Below are 17,501 nucleotides of genomic sequence, written 5' to 3'. Positions count from 1 at the left end.
ACTAGAGCAGTAGTAATTTTTGCAGATAAGAGACTAAACTCCCTTCAGTTCTGAGGATTGGTTTATAGCTCAAGATTATACAAAAATCAGGCTGACTCCTGTTGTTGCTGTAAATTAGAAAATTAAAGTGAATACTGTTGAGCAGAGGACTAGTATCATTCTGAGACCTGTTCTCAAGATCTCGCCTTTACAGTAGCCCAAAAACAAAGTTTCTAATCCAGTTATTGTTAAGGTCTTAATGTTTGAAATAAATCGGTTTCTTGGTCTGTTCCTTCAATCTAGCTGATGCTATAGAAATAGAGAAGACATAGGAGGTCATGTATATGTGCTAGAAAGGCAGCTGTATTAAAATTGTTTGATACTTTCATATGCATGTAGTTGCTTTAAGTTTTCTAATACACTTGCATGTATACTTCTAAAGTGTCTCATAGGTGTGTGTATCTTGCAACTTACCTCAAGGTATTGATATGCTTCCAGGTGAATGGCCAATGTGCTGGACACACAGCTATGCAAGCTGCTAGTCAAAATGGCCATGTTGACATTTTGAAGTTGCTTCTGAAACAGAATGTGGATGTGGAAGCAGAGGTAACCTAAATTTTTCAAAATATATTTTGTGTTGTTAAGTTTTAAACTTTGCTACATACAGAAATAACAATTCTGTTGCAGTTCTTTCAAGTCAGAGTGAGTGAAAAACTACTTTTCGTACTGTGGTTATGTTTTCAAATGAGGCTTCTGTTAACAGTATTACACAGGGTCAATATTTAATTCCTTAGCATCTCTAAGTGAAATATAATGCTAACATAAAAGAGCTATGTAAACTAGTATATGACTGTAGTAGATGAGCACCCTTCTTGCTTTTATTTCAACAGTGGAATGTAATAGGTTAGCACACTGCCTGTGCATTCAGAGAAAAAGTTAGATGCTGTTACTCCAGCTTCAGTTACTTGACATTCTTTTTATGTACACTTTTCAATCAGGAGAAAGTTTTCCATTCTCAACGAAAGCAAATTCAAGTAAAAAGTAACAACAGTATCTTTGGGTAGGAATTGCCAAGTCTGCTTCCGTTTTTTCAGGTTGTGTTTTATTTTGGTTTTTTTTCTTTTTAACTTCTGAAAATGAAAGGATTTCTTTAGTTTAGGCATTTTAGAACTATTGTTTGTGAGAAAATTATCAGTATACTGTGATACTTGTGGTTTTGATTTTGCCTTCACTTACACAGAATGCACTGGTATTACAGCTTGTGCTTGTTCTGTGAAGCACAAGAAGGATCTGTCAAATTTCTTGTGTTAAGAAATGCTTAGAAGTTATTAGTGTGCCCAGTCATTGTTTGCAGAGCAGAAAAATAACTTTACATGCTTGGGCATTTGATGTTCTATTGTATTTGATATACCGAAGTTATAGTATGTTAAAACATTAATGAAACAATTCAGTTTCACATTCTTGGAAATAAAATTATTTTCATATTCACAGATGTACCATTAATTTGTAACGGTTTTCTGCAAAACTGCATCAAACATAAGCAATCTTTACAATTCATGTTTGCTGTGGTCTTATATCTGTGATGTAGCTTCATTTTAGAAGTAGTGCTTTCGCTGCAGAACATAGCATATACTGTTATAAACAAGACTAAGCTGCTTTTTATCTGTACTATGGGATCAAAGATGCCATGTTAATAAAGTGGTGGACTGATGCTTTCTCCTCTGGCATAAAGAAGGGTTAGAAGCATTAAGAGAAGGAAGTAGAAGTGCTGCTTAAACAGTTTCAATATGAAACACTTAATAATCTGCTAGCAGTAGAATTGTGAACCATTTTTCATGTTTGTTCATGTTTTCCCAGGCTTCAGAAGTATAACATTAGTATTAAAAAAAATTCAGGGATTTTATTTGAGTTTTCAAGCCTTTTTGTGTAATTTTGAGTTAAGTGAAGGTGGTATTCCTACTTAATTACGTAACTGCATTAATCACTATCCTATTAATCATATATAATATTAGATTAATGATTGTGTTTCATGTTTTAAAAAATGTCAGCTGTTTATAAATCAGTGATACTAAGACCCAGCAGCGTCATTACGTTAGCAGAGAGCAAAGCTTTAGTCAGTTTACTTCACTGTTGTGGTCTGTGGTGTGGAAGCGGTGGATAAAAATCCTTACTTTTCCTGCTTTATAGCTAAGTTGCATATATTTACACTTACAGTCACTGCTGCAGAGTATATACATTCATGATGCCATTGCCTGTGGATGCCCATATATTCTTGTCTGTGCTTATGTCTCTGACAGTTTAATGTATTGTACAAGTGGCCTCTGTTTAGTCAGGAAACAGTGTTACTGGCAGAGCTCAAAAAGCCCAATGTAGATATTACATAGTAAAAATATCAAGCCTTCTAGTCTGCAGGTGTTAATGAGTATCAGTTATTACGTTGACAGTACTGCCAATGTTATTTTATTGGCATGTATAGAAATACCGTGCTTTTAATATTTGGATTTATATCTAAATGTAAGTCTGAAGACACATAATTAGTCTTCTTGTTTAAATGCAATATACTGAGTAAATTTAATGTTTCTGGTTTAGGACAAAGATGGAGACAGGGCTGTCCATCATGCAGCCTTTGGTGATGAGGGTGCTGTGATAGAGGTTTTGCACCGAGGCAGTGCAGATTTGAATGCTCGCAACAAGCGCAGGCAGACCCCGCTTCATATTGCAGTCAACAAAGGTCATCTGCAAGTTGTGAAGACTTTACTGGACTTTGGCTGCCATCCTAGTCTCCAGGTAAAGTAAATATTAATGTAGATTCACTTTTTAGCTATTGAATTTTATCATTTGCTGTGTGTACGTGACAGGGAGGATTCTGGAAAATGGGATTGAAATGAATGGACCTTGTGAAGTTAATCTGTCCCAAACTCCATCCCAACATGTGATCAGCTGTAATAAAAATGCTGTTAAATGGTTTTTTTTGTTTTTTTTTTTTCTTGACAGCTACATAGGCACCTGATTTATTCTAGCCACTTGATGGTAATTGGTATTTTCACAGGCTGTAGTTAGCTATCACTGCTAAATTTCTCTCCAGATTAATTCCTCCTCTGTTGAATTCACAGATATTTGCTCCTTTTGCAAGCTATAGCTTTAAATTTTTGGCTGTTCGTACTTGATGCTGTTTTAATAAAAGAAATCTTTTTTTTTTCTACCAGAATTGACCTATCATTAATATTAACTATTCAGCTAGATTCTCTTTTACATGTTCAGCCTTTTATTTAAAAAGCCCTCATGCATAGGTCCTCAAGCACATTAATTCACAGAGAAGAAGCTGTAACAGCTGAGTGAAATGTCCTATTGAGAAGGTGGAGAAGAAGCCTGCCATCACATAAGCAGGCATCCACATTCTGCATGAGCTGAATGCAGCCACATGCAGTGCATTACTAAAATAAATCAGAATGATTAAGTTTGAAGAGGTTTGCAACAGAAGGAAAATCTGTATTATCTGGGCAGATCGAGATACACGGTAATAACATATTTACCTCCTTGTTTTGCCATGTCAGTAATCAGTGGTATTTTTTTTGAGCTGTATGTCCAAATAAAAAACATGAGCAAACTTACTTGACATTAGTAAATACAGCAATTGGGTTTTTATGTGCTTCCATCTGGCTTTGTAGGTACTGTCTTGGTCTTGCTGAGGTTGAGTTGTTAGCCAGCTAGTGTCTGTTCAGACCCTGTTTAGTATTTGTTGAACAGTAGATATGAGTCTGATGTGTTGGGCCCAATAAAAGGTGACTGTATATCACATGATAATGTATGAGTAGCCAAAGTGGATGTGCCTGACTTTAAATTATAGAAGTAATTTTTAATTGAAAAATTCAGTAGAATGTTACTATGAGACTCCATCTGGAAAATATGATTGTCATTGAAAACTAAGTTCCAGATCCAGTGTGTGTACTGAGGAACTTTGATGTACAAATGTGAGTAGGTGATTGATTTGGTGGATGAGAGTACAAGGGAACTGGACTGAGGCATGACTGGAATTCAGCTGGCCAGCAGTCTACTACTCAAGTCAATTCACTGTGTGAACAGGAACATATGTTAGCCTGTGAATAGTAAATTCAGGAAATAGGATCAGTTAAACCAAATAAAAGTTACGTAATTTAGTTTTGGCAAACTGGTTCACACAGGTTTGAGTGCTTCCATATTCTGGCAGTTTTTCATTCTCCCTATAAAAGCTGTTTTCATATTAGCATATTGCTAAAATGTTCAGTTTCTGTGTTATTCAGTTTGCAGTTGAGTCAGTGTCAGTGACAAAAGATTTCCTGACTTATATGGTGTTAGAATTTTACTGGAAGCATAAATCTAGAGAGTTTGCCTATATAGCAGCAAATAAGCTTAAATGGATGTGTTTTCTCACTGTTAGTCTTTAGCATTCCTTTTCAGTCCGACCATTTGGGTCCTTGAATAAGTAATGTACAGAATCCTTTTAGGAGTAAGAAGTATTTTTCCTTTATTTGGAATATATGAAAAATAAAACATCAAGCTAAAAATATTAATTTGTCTATTCAATTATGCACTGAAATATTTTCATGTACCTTGTGTAATGTAATCTGGTATTAGCTGTAACAAGTTTAGAAGCTTAAGATTGCTTATGACATTAGCCTTTGCTTCATAGAAAATTATTTGCTTCAGATAAAACAACAGATGTGTCTAAGCTTATTACTTGGACTGCATTTTTATTTTGATATGCTTATGCTTTTATTTCACACTGTATTTTTGGTATTGTCTTTTACACAGTTAATTGCTGGCTCAGTCTTAGTGTTCATTACTCAAAATTCCCTCTGTCTTTCTACCAGACTAGTTTCCTCTCTGGTGTGTTAGCTTTTGTTGCTGTCCTGTAAGTCATAAATGGTACCATGGGCATCAGCTCCATCTGGGTGTGAAGCACAAAGAAGTGGATGTTTGCACCAGTGTCTTCAGTACTATGAGATGAAAGGCATACTTGAGCTCTGAGTGAGTTCTGGTAGTAGTATAATCATAGAATGCTGGAACCTTGAATAGGATTACCCACTGAAACACTTGCAAAACCAGAGCAAGCTTGCCCTGAACTCTGCAGTATAGCTACACTTTTACATCTGAAGAGCTGTTTTGTGTTTGTGTAGTCAGTTTTCCTAGTGATATTTAAGCATCTTTTTTCTTCAGTGTGGATGAATGCCATAACTGATGTAAACTGTTTCTGGTTTTAGGATTCTGAAGGTGACACTCCGCTTCATGATGCTATAAGTAAGAAGCGTGATGATATCCTTGCGGTATTGCTAGAAGCTGGAGCAGATGTTACTATCACCAACAACAATGGGTTTAATGCTCTTCACCATGCTGCACTAAGAGGAAACCCTAGGTAAAGATACATTTTTAAAGATCATTTTATCATTTGTAAAGGAAAACAAGTGCATGGGAGGGTAGAATTGGAGTATTTTTTCAAAAGATCCTTAAACTTACATGTAATTATATTTGTTAAATTTTGAAGCTGTTTAGATATGTATTTTTTCTAATACTTGGGAATTAGAATTAAGCTACTAGTTCAGTTTAATGCTGTATTTAGGTAACTCCAAAGTGGGAATTTCTTGTGGGGTAGCTGTAAATGCTAACATTCTGATAGGTAGGTTATTACGTAAGATCTGAATATGGGATCTTAAGATAAGATTTGTAAAAATTTCCTTTTGTGAGTATTGGATTTGGGAAAGGGGTTTGAGTTTTTAAGGAATACTTTGAATAATTATTAAAGAGACCATGTAGTTATAAAGTGATCTTAAGATTGTTAAGTTATTTTTCAGGATATGAAGCATTTAATTTTGTTTTCTTAGAAGGCACTTCTTATTTCAGCTTTTATACAGCAGCTCATATGAAAAAGTTAGTTTTAAGGCATAATTTGTTTTACGCTAGCTGCACACTAATATACCTACATTGAATCTTCAGCTAAGATGGCTTTCTAAACTATGTGGCATGGATAGAACTGAATGGAAAATTATATGTATTGCTAGTTGCTTATTACATTGTGGATAAATGGTATTCTTCAGAGCTGTCATTCTGGCAAGAGTTCAATGATGTTTTATCTTATGGTGGTGGAGAACTCAGTATAGTTTACACAAAATAAAAAATATGTGTGTTTACTTGCATAACTACTAAATTCTACTTTTTAGTTGAGTGAAGTTGGGCAAATGAAGCTATATACTAATATATGTGAATAAAATCTGTGTTAGTCTCAGAACATAGCTGTCAAGACTGATAGTTAAACAGTAAACTTAAGTATTTATATATGGATATGGAATGGAATCGTACTTCACAAAGTAAAAGTAGTAGTTGAAAGTGTTGATAGAAGCAATAAATGTGTTTACCATTTTCTACAGTGCTCATAAAAGGTCTGTAGGAGAACATGTCAACGACCTAGTGAAAGGAACTTGTTTTTCGCATTCAGAAGACTATTCTTTCAAGTGTGACTTTGTAACTTCATATGAACTCTCTGTATTTATATGTCAGCATTACTTATGAGTACCATTTTCCTAGACCTTTCTGTGTGCCAGTGTTTTAGAAGCAGCAGACTTTGATGGAGAGATCCAAATTCTAATTCAGACTGGATCAGTTTGACTGTAGTAGAATTTAGTAAACCAGTGAACTGGTTGGTAGAATGTGAAACATAGTGCAGTTTTTCCCAGAGTCCTTTCTCCTGTACAAAAGTTTTTATTGGAAGAATAGGAAAATATTTCCAATATTGGTAATTTGAACCCTGTGTAGGTTCCTTCTGTATATGGGGTTTCACTTTTCTCTAAAGCAGTTGGATGTCTAAAGCTTAGATGTATACTTTTTTTGGATACAGCTATATCAGAGCACTTCTGAAGCATGTACAAAGCGAGAATAATGTTGTCTCTATCACAGAAGTAGTAGTAGTTTCATTTGTTCACAACATTAGATATTTTTCACACCTGCCTGGGAAGAAAGTAATGAAAATGAAACCAAAAGAAATCTATTTAAAAAAACTTTTATTCCCACCCCAATCATTATCATAACTTATTTCATTGTTAATTCTGTAGTTCTACCACTGGCATATTTCTGAATGAAACCAAAGGTATGATGTTTGCCACTTTTTTTTTTTTTAATCTTGCATAGGACAGTGAATATTATTTAATCTGTTAAATGCACTAAGCACAAGCTATTTCAAACACTGTTAAAAATAACCCCCTGAACTTTAGCTTGTAGCTGGTATGGGTCACGAGCAGTACATAATATGTTCTGCTTGAAACCTTACTTAATCCTAATCTAAGACTTCCTCTTCCACCTGAACTGGTGTTTTTGTGGCTTCAGGCTGTGGTGCCTTGTGTGGAATACAGTGCACTGAATTCCACTTAAGGTCAAATGTATGAATATATTATTTCACAGATGTTATTTTATAATACATTTTATGAAAGTTAAAAACCTATGTTAACATATATAAACATATATGCATGTGTTTATAACTACTTACAAAATTAAAATATTTACTATTCATGCAAGTATTGATGAAGTCTGCATCCATCTTTCTTGTTAATGATAATAAAATAAATGCATGTGTTAAAATGTTTAGATACCACAAAGTGCACTAGATTTCTATAGATATATTTTTTTTCAGTTAATACCAAATAGGTATTTGAAACTCATTTCATTTTTGGTGCAAAACCTGTTCTGTTGCTTGCTTGAGTTCTGACCTTTATTATCAGTAGGAAGGTAGATCTCCAAGAAAAAAACTCTCACAAACTGTGCTGAGAAAGACATTTGAAAGTTTTTTCATTTTTCATATTAAAATAAATACATTCTATTTTAAACATGTGAATACTAGATAAGTATTACAAGAAAGTTAGCAATTTATGTCAAATAGCTTAGATTTTTCTCTGCACTTAATCTTCCATGACATTTTGGCAGTGTTTTCCAGAAGTCAAGGTATAGTGTGTTTTGGAAAGCATCCTATCGTTAGTGGAATATTTCTCCTTTTAATAATTTGCTTTTCTTCATGCCTTGTCGCTTGGCACAGAAACAGAACTTCTGTTTTTCATGTTAAGGTGTGATGTTGAAATGTAGGATGGACGTTTTTCAGTTTATGCTATAGGTAGGTTTAAACTTGTGCATGGAAGGTAGAACTAAAAATAAATTTTAAATGAAGTGTGGGGAAGTTAAAACTTTATTTAATACATGTCTTTTTGTTCATGAGTTTTTGAGTCAGCCATACTAACAGTGCATTTATTTTGGACTTCTTTCAAAGCACTGTGAACCTCAAAGCTTGGCAGACTTTGCCTTTTCAGTATTAATGAGATTTTTTCAGACAGAAAAAAGAGTAAAATTTGAAAGTACTGTACAGATTGGTTATTTTTGCCATGGCATCAACACTTGGTTATGTTTGATCTCTTCGCATACCTATGACTTCAGAGTTTTGAGCTGAAGACATGACTGTGAAGTGTAGGCGTATTTTATATCCGTTGCCCCAGTTAGTTTTAGATTTGCATTGTATCTCGTGAAGAGAGCTTTATTCACACTGCAGCTAGCATCTTAAATAGAGGCTGCTTTTAGAGCTGACCTGACTTTGCACATGTGTACAACTAATTCTTCAGAGCAGTAAGTTCTGCTGTACTTTAAATCAAAAAATTAAAATCTCAGGATAAGGTACAGTTTTCATATATTGCTGTCCAATACCAAGAAATGCGTCATCTTTACGTTCATAAACTAGGAAGTAGGAGATTGTGGTTTTAAATAGACTTGTAATTTTTCCTCATGGTTGTCTTATTTAGTAGATGTCTCCTTGTTTTTGAATTCGCAGATGGTTTGAAGTGGCTGGCAGTGGAATTTTTAACTAAGGACTTATTAGAGAGGTGGAGTTTCTCACCTCTACTTAGTGTTAATGAGTGTCTCAGGGGGTTATGTGCTGTGCTGTCATGGATGTCCACAAAGAGGCAAGTTGTGAGGTAATGGAAGAGTTGTACAATTTTGTAAACCAGTAAAAGTGATTTTTGCTTTCATATTTGCAGTTCTGACAGTAAGTGTAGGTTGAAGCTTAGTTCAAGCTAAGTGCAAAAAAAGCATGCTCCTAAAACCTCTTATTAAAGTATTAAGTCACAAAATGCTTTAAAAGAATACTTTTGTTCAGATTGGTTTAGAGAAAGAATATAATCTCCATGAGCAGACCTATAATTAGATGTCAGATTAGCCTGTAGCTGTTGAGGTCAGTGACACATTTATTATCTTTAAATGGTAAATAATAATGCCCACCATGTGCAAGACGGCAAATACAGTTCCTACCCTGTGGAGTTTCTTCCCTTGTACAATTAAAAGAGGGAGGAGGAGGTGGGGAGAGGGCAGGGAAGAAGGGTAGACCTGTCTTACATTATCAGTACTGTTCCTTTTGATCAGTGGTTTTGTTAGGTCTGCTACAGAGGGCAACAGATGTGAGGAAAAATGCAAGAGACAATAAATCATTGGAAAATGTGTTTATTCCACTGTTGACCTATCTTCTTTATAGATGTTGTAAGAATCAGTTTTCACTGAATATGGACAGAATATTAAACCACCAGTAGCTATTTATTTACAAACACAACCTTGAAATTTTGGAATACAGAATATGCTGCGCTCCTTGTTACCTCCCATCTTCAAGCTGCCTAGAATAACTGAACTCAGCTGCAGAGAGGACTGCATAATCACTGAGCAGACTTAGTGTCCGATTTTAAAATACAAGAAATCTTGTAGTGATCAATGCATAGCTACAGCTGGTTGAAGGGGACCAAATCCATTGAAGAGGTGATTTGGTTCCATTTTACCAGCTTTAGCAAAGCATTGGAGTGCAGGAAGGTTATAATGTAGTAACACATTTTTAAGTACAGGAACAATTCACAATGAACGTGTGGCTTGCTTCTGTGTTACACGCCTTGTTTCTAGTCAACACAAATTCCTTCACTAATTTGGAAGCAACAGAGTGGAAAGCTGTATACTAGAATGGCCTGTACAGTATCCAGGTTTGTTCCTTCCTCAGTTATTTCCTTGAGGATCTGTGGATGAATCTCATATTTATAGTTATAACTGGTTTTTTGTCTGCAAAAATGAAATCCTAGAGTAGCAACCAGACACTGTAGTATTAGAATTTACTCACATAGAGCTCCCTTCCCTCTTTATGTTAAACTTTACTGGGGAAGAAGGTTTTGGTTTCCCACCCTATCCTCCCTCCACATTCATTTGCTGCCAGGTTCCCTTTTGCAGCTGCTTTCATGTTGTAGTTAGTTAGCATAAATATAAATGTTAAGTGTTTTCAATTCTATATCTCTGCTTAGTATTAACACTAGGAATAAAATAGCAGGATATATATATTTTTTAACCCTGATTTTATATGTAAACATGTTTAATGCCAGAAAAATAAGTCTTTTAATGAATTATCTGGGTTTGCATCTGATTTCTTCTAAATTAAGGTCCTTTATACATTTGTGCATGCTCACATAGCTTTTTTTGTTGTATGCTGAATTCTTTTTGAGCTTTGACTGCAGTGGGAAGTAGAGGGCAACCTTAGTTCAAGCCATTCACTAGTATGTCAAGTATAGTCTACATCTGTTTGTTGCATAGTCTGATGCTGGTGAGAAGATTTATGTAAATATATTCCCAACACCATGTATCCTAATAGAAACATAGCAGGTGTGTCACTTGGACTTAAGCATTAAGATGGCTTTAAAATTGGTTTCTATTTTTACCAGTTATACAGGAACTGTTTTACAGATACAGCTGCTCAAGTGCGCTTTTGGATGGCAATACAGTTTCATGTACTGGCCATATCGGGACAAAAAATGGCCATGGAAAAAAAGCCGTGTAGCATTTGATAATGTCAGCATCTGTTATCCCTGTCAGTCACACAGTTGAAATGTTTGAGTTACAACTGTGTCAGCAGATGCCCAAAGTTCAACGTGTGCTCGGTTAAAATTGAACAGCTGATCTAAGTGATGGATGTGACATTTTAGAGTGACTGGATATGTATTCTTGGAGATATGCTAACATGAACTAGCAGGAAGCAATGTCAACATATAATTTTAACTTTTGTATCACACTGAACTGTCATTTTGTTTTGGAATAGCATTGCAATGTTATACAAAGAAGACAAGAAAGAACACAACATAATGAATTGTTACCAAAACCCTTTCAAAGTAATTTTAAACTGTTAAAAAGTTGGTCTTATTATATAGTGGAAGCCAGATCAGTTAGTCATGAGGACAGCAGCCCTTCAGGAAAAGGAATAAGCATGTAGCAATCAACCCCTCCGTAAAGCTGTTGCTAATGTAAAATTGCTTCTGTGGGCATGATCAACTTCAGTAGCATTGTTCCATTTAGAAAAGCTACTACCTACAATTTGATTTGTTTTCCACTATCAACCAGGTTTTAATTTAGATGTTAAGACGCTGTACTCCTCATGCCAAAATATCTGCTCATAAGAGAAATAGCCTTAAAACAAATAGTATTTTGCTTAAAATGGTTCTGATAAGTTAATGTTTATTCTTGTATATATGTTATTTTGTAGTCTCAGGTAATAAAAATAGCAGGCTATGTATAGTATTAGTTTTCTGAGAGTATTTAAAAATAAGATTCTACATCTGAAAGTCATGCTTTGCCTTTTTTATTTTTCCTGTTGTGTGTTTTTTTTCCTCTCAGATATTTGAGTAAGCACAGGGGTACAGTTAGAATCTTTTAATCTGGGCCAAATGTGCCTACTTCTCCTGGACATATCCTATTTAATAACTGCTTTCAGAAGGCTGCTCCCATGAATAGGAGTAGTTGGATTGATGACCCAGGGGGTCTTTCCTCTTATTTTCCCTTGTTCCTGAATTTGATATTGAGTGTCTTTATTTAGGGATGATACGTGCTGGTATATTTTAATTACTACCACTTCTAGAACTTGAAACTGTTGCGAGACTATTTCTCATTTAGTTATTACAATATTCTGGATGCTACAAAGTCATATTTTCATGACCAAGTTTCTTAAATTTGGATTGAAAATAAATTCAACTTATTTGAAAATAGTTTTTAATGTAACTTACATTTTAGGTTCTAGTTGTCGTTTGTGTTTTCATTTAGGAATCTGTCAATAGCTTTAACCTGCTGACTAGCAACTGCGGCCTAGAAATCTCTGTATTGTCACTTTCTGTGCATAAACCTGACACTGCACTTTGTAGTGAAGAGCTCAGTGAGCATAGTAAGTGCTGATTTGGAGGCAAGTCTAACTTAAGTCTCATTAAATTGCAGAAGTTACCCTACTCAATTATTTTGGCTATCCTTTTCTTTAAATCACAGCCTTAATTTCTTATCTGTTTCTACTTGCATTAGTTGCAACCTGTAGATTAAATATTCTATAGTATATGTAAATTTAAATACTACCATTTTAAGTATGCAAAACTGGCTGTGATTAATAGAATAATGGCTTGGGTTTTAATGAGATATATTTTGATAATCAGGCTTTTAAGATTAATTTATGATCTATTAAATGAGGAATACTAGTAATGATAAATTTTGCAGCTATGCTGCAGTCTTAATCAGTGCATTTCAAGGGTTCATTTCCAGACTTGTTTTTTAATTCTTTATTTACAACTAATGTTCTGCTTATCAGCTGTTAACAATTCTTCCTACCCACTTTTATAGTCACTTAATTTGATGGTTTGTGATTTGTTACTAACAAGTATGAGTTATTTTGGCAATACCAGCTGACCCTTAGCAAGCTAATTTGTCACATGAATGTCATTCAAACAAGAGGGAAACCTGTTTCTTCCAACAGCTGTTTAGTTTCCTCTTACTGGTCGTTCTGTGCCTGCCAAAAATACATACTTCTTTACATTCCATAGCATTGTATGTTCATATGGGTACATAAAGAAGTATGTACTCTGAGCAGGTACACACAGAGTTGCTTGACTACCTGTCAGATGAACCTGAGAAGTATTTTGCTGCTTTCTGTTGGCTGTCATTAGATAAAACCCAGCTTGACAATTCTTTGGTAGAGCAATATTATGACTAACTTTTGTTAGAAAATAAACTTAGTATTCTGACTGAACTTTACAATGCAATTTACCTGCACAGAGGCTTAAAGCCAGTTTTAGTTCATTGTTCAGGGATGGCATGGACACGAGAAGTGCTTTTCCAGATTTTTGCAGCTTCTTGCTGTTCATTCTGAATGACCAAGTCTGAGTGGAGAGTTGAATTGCTGGTAGCTCTGCAACATGTTTTCTTGGGATTCATAGTTGTATTCCACTGTGAAAACTTGAGCTTCCTCCCAGGTCTTCTAGCAGATTTCCATGCTTTGCTTCTAGTGTCCTGAAGGGAAGTACACACTTGTCTAATATGTCAGTTATAAACTTTATTTTCCTACCCTCTCCAGTCTCATTTCCATGCTTTTTGCATCCTAACCAGTTTTCTGCAAACTCTTTTCAGGTTTATACTTATTTTTGCTGTAGCTCAGAGTGATTTAAAATAAAAAACAACACATGTCACCAGTGATCCTGCTTATCATAAAGATGATGACATTGAATTAAGAAAACAACCTCTAACTGCTGTGACAGGATTTGGGTTTTTAGGCCAAAGGTCACATAGAAAGCTAATACTTATTCAATACTTCTGCAAGCAGCTTTTCTAATTTTTTAAAATTGGCACTCACCTGCTTCAGTCAAAATTTTGTCCACACTTGAAATAGTTACGATAACTAAAAAAAAAACCCACAAAAACCCACCACAAACCCTCAAAGAAACAAACCCCAGGCTTAACCCTGTTTCATAAGATTCTGTGTGTCGTAGTTTGGAATGGTAGTTAAATTATTTGACGTGCAGTATGGGTTTGACTTCTAAGGGCTGTCATATACAGCTTGTGGTTGCTTAATTTGTATTTCAGAAGTTGATTTGGGTTACAGTAAAAAGTAAGCTTTGTCTTTACAGCATTAAAAGGTAAATTTGAAATAATTAGTATATGTAATTGTCATAAGGAAAGCTGAGAGCAGAGGAAGTAAGAATTTCTGCAGCTCATGACAAAAACCTAGTGCAGCTGATAAAGAGCAAATCAGAGTGTAGCAGTAGCTAGCACAGTACTACAAGGAGAAACAGCAATGCAGCATTAGAATCACAGCAGTCACATTCTAGTTTTTAAGTAGGTTGTTTTCATGTACATCTGAGATAAAGCACCTTGAAAATTTTGCTTAGACCTGCTTGAGAACTCAGCACTGCAGTACCACATTGTGTATTAGATTTTCTTTTTAAAGTTGGTCTTTTTTTTTTTTTTTTAGTTTTGCATAGGAAGATAAGACTGTATTTCCCTGAAATGAACAACCACTTCATGGCAGTGCAATTTTTGAGTTTATCTTCCTTTAAAAGAATTCTGCCTACCAAGCAAGTTGGGTTTTTTGCTATGAAATTTGGACTAATGTTGTTTTCTTTCAACCTGCTCTTTACACTACAAATGCTTGATACTTTAACACACTCAAAATTAAGCTGTTCCCAGAGTAGAGGGATTAATATAACAATAAAAAAGACATTCTAGTAAATAAGATATACATGCAGAAAGTCATAGGCATCCTTTAAACGTGCAGAATAATGCAGGTCTCCTGATGTTCTATTACCTGTAAGCTTAGTATCATGCAGCATTTGCAGTTGGAAGAGAGGTAATGACCTAGAGACACATCAGCAGCAGCCATCTCATCCTGAGTGCTCTCTCATTCTATTCGCTGAATCAGCTCTTCATTACATGGGAGGGGGAAGCAAGGGGGGGTGAATGTCGGTGCATACAATACCTCACCACCTTGAATAGATAAAACTTAAAGAAAAAAAAAAGCAACAGAGGCATGAAGACGGGTGCCTAATTGGCACCTGCTGCCTTTCTTGGAATGCCGAAATATGGATGGTGTTGTATAGAAATTATACCTTATGTCTGCTGGACTGAGAGTTAAGACTCCAAGGATAGATGCTAGGAAGCCAAAGGAAGGCGAACTTAGCCCACTGCCAGATGAAAATAATCACAGGCAAAAAGAAAAATGAAAACCCAACAAAAAAAAAAAAGACACCAAAACCAAACCCCCAAAAGTTGGAGTTGCTTCAAAAAAAAAAAAAAAAAAGGCACACGGAAAAAAACCGATCGTCTCCCCCCTCCCCCGGCAAATTTTGGTTTCTTCTAGTTCCTTAGATATTGCACTGCATCGTTTCTTGCTTGAGGTTATGTTTCCAGGCTTAACTGTAGGCAGGTCTGTGTTGAAGCTACTTTCCATCTTCAGAGGTCAAGTCTGCTAGCGAGGTCAGGTCTCCTGCACGCACACTACAGAAGGCACTAACCGTATTTCCCACTTAGAGGGCACGAGCAAAACTGTTACGGCTTTATAGGCAGCTAAGCATTTGAAACATGCACTCCCAGGCAAACAGGCTCTCTTGTGCCTCTCTCTTCCCTGACCATATTTAGTCAACCATTGCAAAAAATAGTCTCTCAGCTGTCGATTGTCGATCCGGCAGCAAAGGGAGTCTCTATCCAGCTCTCTGCCTATTGATTGTGCAGCCTGCACTTCCACCGCCGCTTAGCCATTTGTCCCCAGGTTTTTTTAGCACTGCCAAATAAAGCGCTCTCTCGTGTTTCCAGTTAGATTTCCCAGGTTTTCACTGAGCTTGCGCTGCTACTAGTAAACCCTGGTGAGGTTGTCACTATACTTAGAAATGTTGAGGGGGGGAGAGGAGAGAGAAAGAGAGAGGAGGGAGGAAAAAAAAAAGGAAGGCAGCCCTGCTAGTAGCAAGGCAAGGACTTCACGCAGATCGGGAACAATAAATATCCTGCGCTGCCACGGCAGGTTGTGTAACCTGGTTTCTTGATCAGTGAAAAATGCCGTGAGAAACAACGTGCCGATCAGCCTGAGCTCTAAGTGGCCTTGTTCTACATCTAGTTTTAAGTTTTCAACTTGAAAATACTGTAACTTTATAAATAAGAAGTTGGTGCTGATTTGTCATTTTATAAATAAGAAATTGGTGCCGATCTGCAACCCCACATTTACATATTCAAATGAAGTTAGAAATCATTTGGAAAACCTTTAATTAATAAATCCATACAATTGCATATTATTATGCTTAATAATTGCAGTGTTTTGTTTATAATGCTTAGCCATGAAGTTACTTGTTAAAAATGAAATACACCTGTAAATTAGGTGCGATTATTCTTTGAAAAAAGTCAGATGTTTTAGAAGAAAAGAATAAAAAGCAAATGAACAGCTTGGTCCATTCATCTGACTTTCATGTGTACAGAATTGGCCTATAACAACATGTTCAAAATATGAAAAGAAGGATGTTCATATTCAGAGGCAGTATGTACAGTGTTTCCTTCAGAAAAGAATACTGAAATTGAGCCATAGAAATACAATAGCCAGGAACCCAAATACTTCAAGACTTTCCCTATATTTTTCCGGACAAAATTCTTATATTGCTCAGGAGCAAGAGGAATGAAAAAAATTAAAGTATCTCAGTCTAATCATGTCATCTCAATAAACATTGATGTAGTTAGTTACTAATACACTAAATACGCTACTCTGCTTCAGTACTGTAGGGTAGAGAGCAGCATCCTGGACGTACCACTGTCTTAGATTTATACTTTCCTTCCTTCCTCTTTTTGTGTTGACTTTGCCCTGTGTGTGGTAGCTGATTACCCTTGACTTATGTTGCAGTATAGCTTCCTGGTAGCAGTAATGGTTTTTTTACTTTCTTCAATTTCATAATCCTACATAGAAGGCAGAATTGTTGTGTAAGATCTAGGCTAATACAGAATATATTTCTGTAAATTCCATGTAAATGTATATGCCTCATTATTTCTTTAGCTTCATGTATATTGAAATTGACTGCTCAAATGCCAAGAGATACTTGAAAATCTGAGAGTCAAAAAGAAATAAACGGCCTGCCTACTAAATTTGTTCTGAGCCATCCATCACATATAAAATATTAAAGTCTAATTTCAAGATACAGTGTGCTCGGTAATACTAGCCTACGGTATTAATCTATTCTTTGTTACTTGCTCCTGAGGGATATACTTCCTTCTTCGTTCTTCCAGTGTTAACTCCCTGTACTGCACAGCGAGTGTGGAGTGATCCAGATCAGGGAACTGATTTGGCTTGAAGTTGGGTGCTGACGTGCACTTCAGATCATATCGTTGCCAAAAATAGCACTGTCCTGCTCCTGTGTTACTTCTTGCACTATGTTGGTACAAATACTTCTCTGGCTTCACAGTGAGCAGGCTCAGAGTACTGTTCTCTGGGGCTGCTGTGAAAATAATCCAACACTAAGGGGTGATACTTTTTGATGCTGTGTTGGGATCACTTTTCTTTTGGGGAAGAAGGGAGAGAATAGGAGAGTGGTTTGTTAAGCAGAGGTGATAGTAGTATTGATTCTATGGTGCTGTAAAATACATGTCAGGCTATGTAGCCTTAACAGAAAACTGCAGTGGAAGCTGTCGCTAAACCTGATCTGTTCCTTCAACTGCTT

General features: G+C 35.8%; 1 protein-coding gene across 1 annotated transcript in view; it reads left to right on the top strand.

Moving 5' to 3' along the window:
* The window catches only part of MIB1 (MIB E3 ubiquitin protein ligase 1), a 70,219-nt gene that overhangs the window by 28,209 nt on the left and 24,509 nt on the right, over positions 1-17,501 (top strand). The window contains exons 10-12 of the mRNA XM_005153514.4: positions 478-585; positions 2,569-2,766; positions 5,220-5,371. Coding sequence (XP_005153571.1) covers positions 478-585; positions 2,569-2,766; positions 5,220-5,371 — 458 coding nt within the window. The remainder of the gene's footprint in view (positions 1-477; positions 586-2,568; positions 2,767-5,219; positions 5,372-17,501) is intronic.

Source organism: Melopsittacus undulatus, chromosome 1 (genome assembly GCF_012275295.1).
Source record: "Melopsittacus undulatus isolate bMelUnd1 chromosome 1, bMelUnd1.mat.Z, whole genome shotgun sequence".
In the NCBI taxonomy this organism is placed as follows: domain Eukaryota; kingdom Metazoa; phylum Chordata; class Aves; order Psittaciformes; family Psittaculidae; genus Melopsittacus; species Melopsittacus undulatus.
The sequence above is the reverse complement of the archived record's forward strand: the minus strand, read 5'-3'. Positions and strand labels throughout refer to the sequence as shown.